We start from the raw sequence: 14,445 nt of genomic DNA on the forward strand, positions 1-14,445 counted from the left end.
TTTTCATATTCATATGCATGCACACAAAATAGCTAAGAATCAAACTGGCATATGAGTCATAAAAATATTGATAGGTTATAAAAAATAACTTCGTCATATTACATAAAACAAGAAAGGCATTTGAAAGAACGTCATCCAGTTCTTTAACTTTGACTATCCACAACAAAAGTTGATAGTTCAGTTGAAAAACCTTCAGTTCCTACATTTTACAGTAAAATTCTGATATGACAAAAATTGATAGTACGGTAACATAGTCCTCTTGTAGAGAACTATTCTCTCTTAAAGAATATTTTTTCTTTAAGAATATTTGAAAGAATTTCACATAAATTTAGATGAAGTCATTTGATAGTTTTCTCTCTCAATAGCACTAGTACTGAAGAAAACCAAGTAGCAGTCCTTCATAAACAGAAACATACAGTAGGGAATGTAGGCTGCAGTTCACGCATTCATTGCCAGGTGGCAGTAATGCTCAGATGATAATGTTTAAAGACGGCACACCCAAAAAGAATTCAGTGTTTCCTAGTATGCCACCCTTATTTAGCACTCCTGTTTTTTAACTGCCTATTCCCCATGCCGTTTCCGTCTTCCAGACTATTTCTCAATTTTTCTCATTTGCAATAAAAAAATTCAGTAAAACATTTAATACCTTTTTGTGTAAGAATACATCTTGAAACACCAGTCTTATAAAACGTTAAGTACAAAAATATGTAGACAGAGATAAATTGACTGACTAAACTATCTCTGCATCCTGTGGCATCAAAGTCCACTCTTTTCATTTCAGACTGGCAAAGTACCTTTTTGAAACTGTTGTCAATGGTCTGATATATATAATATACAAGGGACGAAAAACAAAGAACATTTCATTGTTCTCCATATTGTATGATAACTGTAATAAACCATATATGTTTGCAGTGGTCTTTGAATGATATAAAAGCAGATGTAAGGATCCGGAACATGTTTTTGCACAATGTAGTCAGAATTCTAGCAGTGCACCTTTTCAACATACTGGCTGGGTCATATCCTGTTTTACATCTGCTTGGCGGTTTATCTTTGGAGTTATAATCTAATCCCATGGTCTCGACCTTAAGTACAATGTATTACTAACAGTACAGAACTGTAAAGCTATTCATTTTCAGAGTGTTTTTTTTTCTCATTTCACTTTCTTTTCAACATGATTTGGAGTAACACTTATGCCGTTATGCTCTGGAACACCAAATCCTTTCATACCATTTAACATACGCTCTCTGAGACAGAAAGTCTCAGACCATGTACCGTTCTGACCCTGATGCCCTACATGTATGTCTCCATTCTCGACCTTGTTGTTGTTTATTTTTGTCCCGTTGCACCCTGTGTGGTCTCCAACCATGCCATTCGTGTCAGTCCGTACGCCGTTGGTCTTCGTTGCCGCGTACTGTGGCTGTGGCTGCTTCTTGTACGGTAGGAGGACAGTCACCAACAGGACAATGATATGTATGGAGAAGTACAGTGACCTGTGGAGAACAACAAATATGGATATATAAGAGCCACTGTATAGGGCTGAAGTCTCGCAAGTGTATTTGACCAATAATTACTACCAGTAGACCCCTACGCTGTGATTTGTATCCCCTATGCTGTGATTTGTACCCCTATGCTGTGTTTCATTATACTAGCATTGGGGACTTTCATGCCAAATAGCAATTACTTTTTGAAATCTAGAATTTCTGAAACGCTATTTCCTGCATTTTTGGGGGCAAATTTTGCTGGTAGAGTAGACTCAGCTTGGTTCAATGGTATCTGTGCTGAATTGCAAAATTTTATTTTTCAAATCTCATGCTGTTTTTTCTACGTCACAGAGGACGGAAAGAACAATTTTTTTGGTGGCTAGAACCCTGATCTTAGACTGACCTGTAGAACTTCATGGTGGGTTCCCAGTCCAGGAGCACGAAGGGCAGTACAGTGTAGTTCAGGAAGAAGTGTGTGGACGTGAACGTGATGACGTCATACAACTGTCGAAGCCGCGCCGTGCCCTGGAAGTGGTGTCTCAGGTGATGCCGCATCTGATGGATGACAAACAGCATTCATTCATTCATGTATGAATTAATGAAATTACTAATTCTATACATAATTGTTGACGTAAAGATTAGAAAACTTCTTCTTCATGATTAGAAAGTCCAATTTTCTAATGGGGTAGAATATGGTCTCAAACAATTTCCACTGAAGTCCATGTACATTAAATATACCTTATTAAAATATACAATGTCAACATATTTATTCATAGATCAATTCATTCAAACGATTATTAATTTGAAACTAAATCATACAACAGGGGTAGTGGGTTGTATCTTGGGCAGGGTATTGGAAAACCAAACCCTGTCCTCCCATTGCCTTTAGCCAAAGCTGGGAACTCATTTATACCTGAGTGAAGTGAGGAAATTACTTTTCCCAATGGCACAAGATCAGTGACATGGCAGGTTTCAAACATGGGACTGGGACCTATTGGCCTGAACTCAGAGCGCTGACAATTATGCCACACGTCTGCTGTGTAAAATTTTCTTCCTTACCTTCCTAAAAGCTGGAGTCATGACTGCTCCCCCCAGGAAAGTGAAGTAGTACCCTGGGTAGAAACCGTGCCACATGGCTGACAGAACGTACACCATCAGGACGGGTTGGGAGGGGGCACGGTCGTAGCACACCCTGCGATGTCAACAAAAAATACATCCTCATCAACTGATATTTTCTAAACAATTGTATGAATTATGTCATTGCCTACTAGAAGCAGTAAAGTGCATAGGTCTAATTTCTAACAATCTTATTATGTACAATTTAGATAGTACAAACTTAAAGTTATATGGACTTAATTGAAAAGAAGTTATCTGACCTCTTGAGCCACAGGGAGGTTTGGATGTTCCAGTTGTCAATCAACATCTTTAAGCTGGTGGCAAACTGGGCAGGACAGAAGACCATGACATGAAATGAAATGCATCCACATCCCGAGATACATGTAGGGTCACCTAAGGTGGAATCTCAGCGATATTCATGAAACTGCATGGTGGCCTCACCACAGGATGTGTTTCCAACTCAGCACACCATGTCATCACACCCTACGTTTTTTTAAGGAGTTTGTTCAGTGCAAGGCCATTGACGACCTCTGGGCACCAAACTACGCTCACTGTAACAGCATCTTATCTCCCTAAGTCAGAAACATTGAGCTTCAGCAAGTTCGTTTAACTGTCTCAATAGGTGAAGCAGGGGTTACAAAGGCTGCTTGAGAAGTTCAGACTGGAAGGGTTTTGATGCACTCACACTGGGAAGGACTCGTATCGCATTTTGCAATCCATGAATCTGACAGAGGTATTGTGTGTTTGAAGGCCAAGACTTGTGTGTACCTCAATCTTTAAGATGTTGAGGTTGGAGATGAGGTCCCAGCGAGGATTCCCGTTTTCGTCGTACCCGTTGAATCCTAATCCCGCTGCGTTAGCGACCGCATCCGCTGTACATAAAAAATGTAACAACACTGTTATGAACCCACTGTGAACCATGTAATCACTCCTACAACACAAATTACACAATACACACATGTGCATTTGTTGTTACATGTAACGCTAGTTCACCTTTATTCGCTATATCCGTTGGACCTAAAAACAGGATATTTAGGAATATGATGTTGATATACAGTGGTTTCAAATTGCTTTTTTTTTCATTATAATGCAGTTTGAGACCTCTGTCCGTCAACTTGATATTCCGAAATACCCTGGTGTTAAATACAACGGATAAAGGTTACCCTGCGAATAAAGGTGAACTAGCATTATTGTATGGACAAGTGATATATTTCTTACTGATAAATCCTTGAACAAAATGACTTTTCCCAGCATTCTCAGACAAAAAAATAAATGTTATGTTAAGTCTAGCTTATATTGATAGAACCTATTTCAGCTACGGTCACCTACTCTCCTGAGAGCGCATTTTTTACATGAATACGCATCAGCTTGCACTAAAACAAGGCAGTGGTTGTGTAAACCACTAACCAAGAATGCACTTTAGAGCAAATTTGGTGAGAAAAATGGAAAAACAGAATGTGCTCACCCAGTGACCAGGCAAAGTAGTACTTGGTTCGAGCCATCATGATGCTGAGATGCAGATAACCAAACCTGGTCAGGAGGGGAGCAGCGATGATCAGGTCATCTGTGGGTGGAAAAGGGTTAAAATCTGGTCACAAAGGTGCAGCAATGATCATGGGTAAAGGGTTAACATCATATAGCATAATAAATCATATATAAATCACAAGAATAACAAAAGACTCAAGACATTTTGTCTGGACTTCAGAAACACTTAACATTATGACATACATTAGTATGAATGTGTGCTTGTGTTTGTGTAGTTGGCATTCAGCACCAAGGACAGATGTTAGTATGCATGCATGTGTGTATGCATGTGTGTGTGTGCATGTGTGTATGTTTAGATAGTGTTCAGCACCAAGGACAGATGTTAGTACATGTGTGCCTGTGTTTGTGCATAGTTACATAGTGTTCAGTACCAAGGACAGATGTTAGTACATGTGTGTGTACATGTATGTGTGTATCTAGATTGTGTTTAGCAACAATAACAGATATCAGTGTGGATGTGTTTGTATATAGATAGTGTTCAGCACCAAGGACATATGTTTGTGTGCATGTTTGTGCGATTGTGTCCATTTAGATAGTGTTCAGCACCAAGGACATATGTTTGTGTGCATGTTTGTGCGATTGTATCTATTTAGATAGTGTTCAGCACAAAGGACAGATGTTAGTCTGTTTGTATGTGTGTTTGTGTCTATTTAGATAATAGTGTTCAGCACCAAGGACAGATGTTAGTATGTACATGTATATATGTCTGTGTGTGTGTAAGTAGATAGTGTTCAGCACCAAGGACAGATGTTAGTCTGTTTGTATGTGTGTTTGTGTCTATTTAGATAGTGTTCGGCACAAAGGACAGATGTTGGTCTGTTTGTATGTGTGTTTGTGTCTATTTAGATAATAGTGTTCAGCACCAAGGACAGATGTTAGTATGTACATGTATATATGTCTGCGTGTGTGTATGTAGATAGTGTTCAGCACCAAGGACAGATGTTAGTCTGTTTGTATGTGTGTTTGTGTCTATTTAGATAGTGTTCAGCGCCAAGGACAATTGTTAGTGTGCATGTTTGCATGTGTGTTTTGTGTCTGTTTAGATATTGTTCAGCACCAAGGACAGATGTTAGTGTGCATGTTTGCATGTGCGTTTTGTGTCTGTTTAGATATTGTTCAGCACCAAGGACAGATGTTAGTGTGCATGTTTGCATGTGTGTTTTGTGTCTGTTTAGGTAGTGTTCAGCACCAAGGACAGATATTAGTATGTGTGTGTGTTTGTGTGTGTATTTAGATTGTGTTCTGCACCAATTGCCAGGACTTCCGGGAAGTAGAACACGTAGCTGTAGTACTCCAGGGGGCTAGGGATACGTCAGCACAGAATATCATAAAACGTTTATTGAAAACAAATATGTATTTAGTAAATAGCTACAAGAGCAGATGTTAGTATGTATGTGAGTGTTTGTGTCTATTAAGATAGTGTCTAGCACTAAGGAAAAATGTTAGTGGGTAACGTTATATGTGTGTGTGTGTATTTAGGTAGTGTTCAGCACCAAGGACAGATATTAGTATGTGTGTGTGTTTGTGTGTGTATTTAGATTGTGTTCTGCACCAATTGCCAGGACTTCCGGGAAGTAGAACACGTAGCTGTAGTACTCCAGGGGGCTAGGGATACGTCAGCACAGAATATCATAAAACGTTTATTGAAAACAAATATGTATTTAGTAAATAGCTACAAGAGCAGATGTTAGTATGTATGTGAGTGTTTGTGTCTATTAAGATAGTGTCTAGCACTAAGGAAAAATGTTAGTGGGTAACGTTATATGTGTGTGTTTGTGTGTGTTTAGATAGTATTGCAGTAACAAGGACAGGTATTAGTGTGTGTGTGTGTGTGTGTGTGTGTGTGTGTGTGTGTGTATTTAGATAGTGTTCAGCACCAAGGACAGATGTCAATATGTATGTATATGTGTATGTGTGTATTTAGGTAGTGTTCAGCACCAAGGACAGATATTTTTATATGTATGTGTGATAACAGTTGGCGCCGGGTTGGGATAACCCAACTTATCACCCATACAGAATGTTATCACAGCACGAGGTATGATACGAAATTGCTCACCGGACAGCTTGCTTCCGTTGGTCAGCTGACAGGCTGCTGTCGTCACGGTACAGGCCGTCATGGAGGGCACAGGTCAAACTGGTGACCTTCTGGGTCATGATCATCAGTGGGCTGGAGGTCAGAGGTCAAGGGTTAGACGTCAAGTTTGGAGTCATATGTTTCATTTTTCATCAAAATGGATGGGACTGAGCTGACCTTACAGCATCCGGAGAACAGTTGTTAGGCCACAGCAAGTAAATTTATGGATGACATCCTCTGCAGACAGCAAAAATAATGAGATAGGGCGAAAAAAAACAAGATGGGCAAAAAAAACAAGATTGCAAATTTTCAAAATAGACGTTGTAACAAGACTTGAAGTGACAAAATATGGCATCACAGCCAACAAGGCATTCTTTCCTGTATTTAAGAAGTGCACCAATGTAGTTAAAGTGACACTAGTATGGTAGACTAGTATCATTAATCATGTTGGCAACTACACTCATAGATTCCATAGTTGTGCCACTTTTACAACTATCTATCAAGTTGCACCTCTGCAACTACAATCAATGCTACAGAGTCTCTAGTGTCAATTCTACATTCAATGATTAGGTTACAACACAATCTTTACCCATTTTCGTCTATCTGGCCTTCCCTTAAGAAGAAAAAAAGTTCTTTTTTTTTTTTCTGAAATCAGGCGAAAATTAATGAGCGCGCGGATGTCATCCATAAAATTTACTTGCATTGGCCTTAAGGAAAAAATTAATAGCAAATCAAATTGAATTGTTTTCCCTTTAGTGGACTTTTATAACAGTATTCATAGTGGATCGTTTTTGGTTGCAGGTGTTAATTCTGAGCCCTGCTGAATCACATGAATGTCAAGTAAAGCAAAAGAATTTGTTACGTACCCTGTGAAGTCTAGTGTGTAAGTCCCAAAGTTGTAGTAGGTTCTGTAGATGTGGCACAATGTCAAGTACAGCATGGAGAACAGGAAGACATATCTGTAGGAAAATAGATATATTTGACATACTCAAATGTCAAGAGTAAAATAAAATTATGAGCAAAAGCATGTAACTAAACATATAATTGCTTAGTCTGAGGCATTTAAATAAAATTACAATATAAAGTGGTGTGTTATGCTGGATTGGTGTCACATGAATACTGGATAGGTCTGCATTTATATGGAACAGCAGGTGCTGAGTCGATGCTGGTGCTGCATTTTTGGAATTGGTGCCACCTCAATCAAGACGGCAATTTGACATCAATGCCATACTAATGACAAACATGTATTCCTAATGATAACAGGAACAGATTTGACAGTCAATTGAGGCAGGGGTACTAGGACAGCTATTAATGTGAAAGTATCATGGTAGTCGGCACCAATGCAAGACATCATTAATGCTTTGTGCTTTAGGACCAGCATAGTACATCATTGGATCTTGTTCCATGATTAGTACTCACTTGTGCATGTTGCTGGGTTTGGAGGAGAGGATGATGATGTAACATACTGTAGACTGGGTGAGAAAGTGGATCACTTGCCTGGAAAAAAAGAACAGTCACAATTGTCAAAATCTAACACCTTCTGTCCATGATACAACCTATCTTAAGGAAACAGATCGCCCTACTGTTTCCACCGTAGAAAGCACACTGTGTCACTAGGTACAGGAGAGAATCATTTGGGTTAAAGCTTCAAGTGAAAGCAACAAATATAATGTCAGTATTAAATAGTAAGTGGAAAGTGAATATTATATAGAAAGTAACCTTCAGAAAACCTGCACAATATGGATGAAAAAATAGATGATAAACTAACATCTATGTCAACTACTAAAAGCAATAAACATCACATATACAGTCATATACCGTTGTAAATGTCATTTTTCAATATTCCTACATCTACAAGAACAGTTAGTTGTGAAATTCTCATCCAACATATATATTGTATATATACAAATGTAATACTATGTATCATATTCATATACAGATTTCTACACAACTGCAGCCCTTAGCCTTAGTCTATACCCACCACCTATGGCAGAAGTATGCCATGTACATGCCGACGGCCGCTGCGAACACGTGCCGCGCCGTGACGCCCACCCGCCCCGCGCTCAGGACATAACGGAACACAAGTGAGAGGAGCAGTGCCACGACTTGGCAGGCCACAAAACTAACCTGAGGAGAGAATAAAGGTGCAGGGTGGGTGGGGTGATTTGAGTATTAAATGAGGTGCAACTAGCTATAGAAAGAGTATTATACTTGGTATCAAAATGTGGGCCACTTCATCTGCCTCTGCATATAAGTTATACACAAATGAAGTCAAACCCAAAAGATCGTGGTTCACATCAACCCTTATCAGAACACTTGTTGCACTTGCCACCACTGGTCTTGCACTGTTGTCTGTACACTTTTGAAACATAAAAACATCATGCTAGCAAATATGGACATGTACTTGTGTCACAGAAAAATTGTAAGTAGGTGTCAAGGACTTGGCAGGCCACAAAACTAACCTGAGGAGAGAATAAAGGTGCAGGGTGGCGTGACTTAATTAGTAGAGTAATTAGGTGCAACTAGAAAAAGTAAAAATTTATACAGAAAGCGGAATACTTTCAAATTGTCTTTAAAGTGCTTCAACATACTAGTATCTGTCAAACCCAAAAAGCTTAGCTAATGTAGTTCGTAGCAGCCCTTCTTAGAAAACTTGTCTCACTTGCCAACACCGTCTTCTTGCACTTCCTGTATATATTTTTGTTTTGTAAGTAATACTATATACTATAACTTATTTTCTTGTTGCAATAAGCCCTCAGGCAATATAAAAACAGTATGCTACCAAACTGTAATCGAACTTGTTTGTTTCGTAGCGTATTTACGTCACGGAAAAATTGTACGTAGGTGACAACTGTTGGCTCCTCCCCTGTGGTGCAGCCAAAATAATCTTCCAGTGTACAGGCATAGATACAAAGGTGTGCATTAATTACTATACGTGCTGTACAAACATATACCAATTGATATATTAAAGAAATTTGGCTCCGACCCTAAGGTGTGGCCAAAAACTTTTCTCAAATGCTTCCAAACTGAGTCTGTGTCACAGTGACTTTAATTGTTAGCCTATTTTTACAAGGGGTCATAGGTCAGAGGCTAACAGTAAATACACGAAATTTATGTTTTCTTAAAACTATGAAACAGCTGCTATGAAAGAAGTTTAACACGTTATATTATAAAGAATTTTGCCAGCAACCAGAGAATTCAAACACTTCACTCCACATCTTTTCTTAACGAAAGGCTTTCCACCATTTAACCTGCCAGTAACCAAGTAATTTGATTCATCTGGTCCCCAAGTTGTAAGTGCAATTGAGTCACTAAACTCAAATCAAGTCAAGGCACTTCTACAGGAAGTGGGATGGGAACATATCTGAGCTTCACAGGTGTGGCATACATACTGTTGTTCTTCAGTAGCTTTTTTGAAGAAATACTAAATTATGTTTTATGCAATATGAAAACAGACTAACGCTAGTTCAACTTTATCCGCAGGGTAACCTATATCCGTGGTTATTAAAAACAGGGTATTTACGGATATCAAGTCGACAGATGCTACAATATTTTGAAAATATTTTGAGAAAATTGTAATTTGAAGCCACAGTTCGTTGATGTGATATCCCCAAATACACTGTTTTTAAAACTAAACGGAGTTAGGTTACCCGGCGAATAAAGGTGAACCAGCGTTATAGTGCATTATAGAACATTAAACATTCAGCCTCCCAGACTGCAAGTTCATATTTTTTCTACAAATTCAAATTCAAAATTGATCATTTCTGCAGGTAAGTTTTTCTGTGTTATAGGTCATTTCACTCTTTGAGACCTTATAACATTATATCCACAAATTATGTATGAAATATCATCATAGAATTTAGAATAGAATGAAATATAAACTATCTCAATATTCAACATTATCTTTATTTCTATCCCCCATCTAGGATCATTGATCATTAACTGTTCATCAATGTCATTCTAAAAGATTCAAGACAAGGATACAATACCTATTGATAACTGTATTTAACCACAATATACTTAATCTTCTAGCTTTCTAGTAATTGAGTTTATCCCCTGATCATTAGCCTTAATCTACTGTACAATTCTTTTGCATCACAACCAATGTAAACATTATCCAGTATGGTCCAAGACACATGACCTGGGTTTAGAGTGGGTGTGTCTGTCTGTGTTTGTAAACATTGCCTTGGGGGTAAGTTTACCAACTGTCTGCAACTGAGCTCAAGTTGTGATGTTTTCATAACACAAAAAAAAGGTTAGTCAATACCACAAATGTCACTTGGACTGGAAATCAAGTTTTCTAGAGGTCAGTGTTATCAAAATATGCAAATATTTCTTTCTAAAACATGTGTACAACAAAGTTGACCTCTCATAATGAAAAATGCCAAACTTTCCAGAATAATGTTTTGTACACAAAAAAGAACAGTAACAAATTCCAAACTGTCACTCAAACATTAACTTTATGCAAAACATCTAGGAAAAGAACAAGCATCCCCAATTTGAATTCAATATCTTCCAACTTTTTAATATCAGAAGAATCTCTTAATTTAAATAAATTGTGATCACAGTTGGTTACAGTTCTTGAAAAAAATGTAAATATTTACCTAACAGTATATTAGTTGGTGATTCCATCAAGCAACTATGATAAGAATGTTTGACTTCCTTGGGTGTACTTGTTTGCACACTATCACGTCTTATAGTTATACTAAGTTATAGCACCTTAACATTGCGTAAAATGTACTGTATAAAAGCAAGGTCTTCGGCATATGGTGTACGTGACACGTTGCAAACATTTTGACAGACTGAGTTATAACGTACAAGATACCATCGGCACGTCGCAGGAAGGGATGGGCTGAACTGGAACAGTTTCAAACTTTTTGAAGGCTTCAAAAAATGCTACCGTCGTTTGATATTCTAAGCGGAACTGTTGTTTTGTGTAGGAATGTTTGAACTTAATTCCAACTGAAAGCGATAAACTTCACCGTGTTGCTATGCTATGGAACGTATCAAAACAAGAGATTTTTTACACAAGTCAAACATACGTCCCAAGGCCATGGATGTATAGAAAGTTCTAGACGCTTGCTTTCACAACGCCAAGGGCACACCCACCCCCTCACGACTCCCTTAATTGAATTAACAACAAAGAAGCCGAAATTCCAGAGAACACTCAAGACGTTACCCTAACGTCTCAAGAAACACTTACCCGCAGTTGATCGTCTTCGAGACGTTGGTAAGAAATTAGGATCCCCATTTTTGTCTGTCTGTGTGGATCGGGGATCCGATGGTGGCACAACCACCACCCCCCGTGTTGGTATGTTGTGACACCCCAGATGGTGTTCGTGAATACACTGGTTCTAATCCCACATCATGGCAACGGTGTGACATTCACATCGGACAATAACGAGAACAAAAGACGGTGTAAACAGAGTAGCCCCCGTCAAAACGTAACACAGCGTTCCGCTAGGCGTGTACGGCTACCCTGCCCGCCTTAAGAAGGCTCGTGACCTTTAACCTTGCCTTGTTTAGCGTCTCTAGTTACACTAAGACGTAAAAGGGAAAAGGGCGTGGCCCCAGCCCGTTGTCAAGAGTGATTGGTTGCCGTTTCTAGTCTCCTTCGCAGAACTTTGGGAGCAGCGGCTTTTATTTTTTAGGAGAGTGCTGATTCGCGATTTTTAACATTTGCTAATGTTTTCTATAGTAGGAGTTTTAGGGTGCGGTGGAACTCCATTTCCCAGCAAAGAGAACCTTAGCGAATCTTGAAAATGAAACGTTCACTCCATGAAAACTACGACTCCCGAAGTCTGCGAAGGAGGCTATTTCACTATTTCCGTGGTCCGATATCGCACGGGACCAAGGCAAGGCACGGGACTATGAAATCATCATGATCGTTTCTGTGATAAGCCGAGGCAATGTTTGTACTTGTAGGGTTCCAAGAGCAAATATTTGCTCACAGAAAAGGTTACAATATGACCATGGCTGAAGTGAAGTGTCCATTTTGCTATGTTACACCAGAAAGCTGTGGTTATGATAATGATGTTAAAGTAATCACAATTACATATGCAAGTATGTCATGAAATGTATATATTTAAAAAAAACGGCTGTGCAATCACTACAGTCTTAGCCTTAGCACCCTACAAAATTTTCGGACAAATATGACTTTTGTGTATCCGCTATTCTATTTTATAAACGGCAAACATGACAAGTCTATCATGTAATGCAAAGAAACTAATAAATCATGGAAAATGAAATCCTCCTATATATTATTTAAATACGAAAACCCAGGGGAAAACATGGGTCATACAAACTAATACAAAATCTACATAAATTTGTAGGCATGGATAAGGCTCTGTCATATGACATAAATGAACGTGACTATAATACGTAAAAAATATAATGGCAGTGACGTCATCGAATAATAACTGTTTTAGTTAAACTTAAAGCTTTACATGTTACGGGACAGGGACAAAATTGAGGTAACGAAGTTTATCGAAAAATGAAATTGAGAGCATTGAATATTACTCCAGACCGTTAGAACATTAAGACAAAAAATGGCATTTTGTAAATGTCCACAAGTTACGTTTGACAAAAAAGCTCAAATGCTGATATAACGAGGAATACAGTGGTTAAAATTCTGATAACGTTACAGAAAAATTCTGATACGTATCTTCTGAAACGACTAGTTAGAACATATGATTTTTTTAATACAGTGTATCAGCAAAAAATTAACTACGGGGGCACTGTGACAATCAAGGAAATTCACTATAGATGGATGGTGGTCATAAATACATAACGTTATAGTTTCCCTAGCAAAGTTTTAAATAACTTGCGGTACTGACGCCGTTGCTATGGATACGACTGATCATTATCTCACCTTGTCGTCCGGAATGGGCAAGTTGACAGGACCTGACATGATAACAGATAAGCTCTGTCTGTAACGTCTATAAGCGAACCTTGGGTAGATGGCATCTGGTGATGCAGTGCTGATGTACTGGCGTGCGTTCGGAATACATTAACTTTGACCTTCTATCAATCACGTGATCGCTCTAGATTTGTTAACGCTGTGAAAGGAGTTCTGTAACGTTACCATACAAATTTGATACAGAGGGTTGTTTTAGAAAAATGAAAGTGAATGAGGGAAATATAGATATGCTTTTGTTTGTGGGGCAGGTTTATTTGGTGATGTAGACACATGACGAACTGTTTACCCTTCCTTTGAGTTTTTTCTTCCATTAAAGTCCCTCAAACAAACTTGACCCCTGAAGGTATGGGTTAAAAAGCTGTAAAAATTCTAGGGAGTCTAATCCTTCGACATATGACAGGAATGCAAGACATGATCCAGAAATATGTTCAGAACATGACAAAGCAAACCCGAAGACGGAATTATCACAACAATCCACCTGCAACTTGTCGAGTTGTACAGTTCACAGGCAAATACTGAAATAGATAAACACCTAGCCCCGACAACATAGCCGAATCTTGCCGAAGCCGAGATAGTAATATAATAGTAATAGTAATATAAATACTTGTGAAACACCTAGCCGAACCCTACATCTACTTGGGGGACCGGTTTTAAAATGACGCAAGCTCGACCACATTACTTCCGGGTACGTGTACGATGCCTTTGGATTTGTTATCAGTCCAAAACGGCCTGGATTTCCTGGCAAATCTTTTTGTGGCATATTATTCCTTTTTACAGAAAAAAAATCTTTAAGGGCATATTATCCTTATATATGTCGATAGACCACCCTACGTTCCCGCCAAATTTGGTCCGAATCCAAATTTCCCGGGACGGCATCCCTGATTAGCTGCCCACCAGTTGAGTAGGCCACGCCCCCTGACCCAAAGCGCGCGAAGACTACTATTTTTGTCTTCCGATATTTTCCCACATTCAAAGCGTATTCAGTCATATATCAGTCATAAAAATCCACCCGCAACTTGTCGAGTTGTACATTTCACAGGCAAATAGACAAACACACAGTCCCGACAACATAACCTTCCTGGTGAAGCCGCGATAATAAAGACATAATGTAAACACTTGTGAAACACCTAGCCGAACCCTACATCTGCTTTGGGGACTGGCTTAGTGATGACGCAAGATCGTCTTTTGCCGCGAACACATTACTTCCGGGTACGTGTTCAATGTCTTCGGATTTTGTTTAGTTATCAGTCCAAAACGGCCCAAAATATAGGATTTCCTGGCAAATCTTTTTGTGGCATATTATTCCTTTT

General features: G+C 38.8%; 1 protein-coding gene across 1 annotated transcript; it reads right to left on the reverse strand.

Moving 5' to 3' along the window:
- Positions 1-284: 284 nt before the first annotated feature.
- On the reverse strand, positions 285-11,736 carry LOC118404894 (lysophospholipid acyltransferase 2-like). The gene is made up of 12 exons (XM_035804275.1): positions 11,420-11,736; positions 8,198-8,343; positions 7,636-7,713; positions 7,083-7,175; positions 6,199-6,309; positions 5,695-5,747; positions 4,063-4,185; positions 3,366-3,469; positions 2,858-2,922; positions 2,541-2,673; positions 1,885-2,036; positions 285-1,490 (listed from the first exon to the last, which is right to left on the reverse strand). The coding sequence occupies exons 1-12, from the start codon at positions 11,465-11,467 to the stop codon at positions 1,151-1,153; spliced, it is 1,446 nt and encodes a 481-aa protein (XP_035660168.1). The 5' UTR covers positions 11,468-11,736; the 3' UTR covers positions 285-1,150.
- Positions 11,737-14,445: the final 2,709 nt, after the last annotated feature.

Source organism: Branchiostoma floridae, chromosome 17 (assembly GCF_000003815.2).
Source record: "Branchiostoma floridae strain S238N-H82 chromosome 17, Bfl_VNyyK, whole genome shotgun sequence".
Taxonomy (NCBI): domain Eukaryota; kingdom Metazoa; phylum Chordata; class Leptocardii; order Amphioxiformes; family Branchiostomatidae; genus Branchiostoma; species Branchiostoma floridae.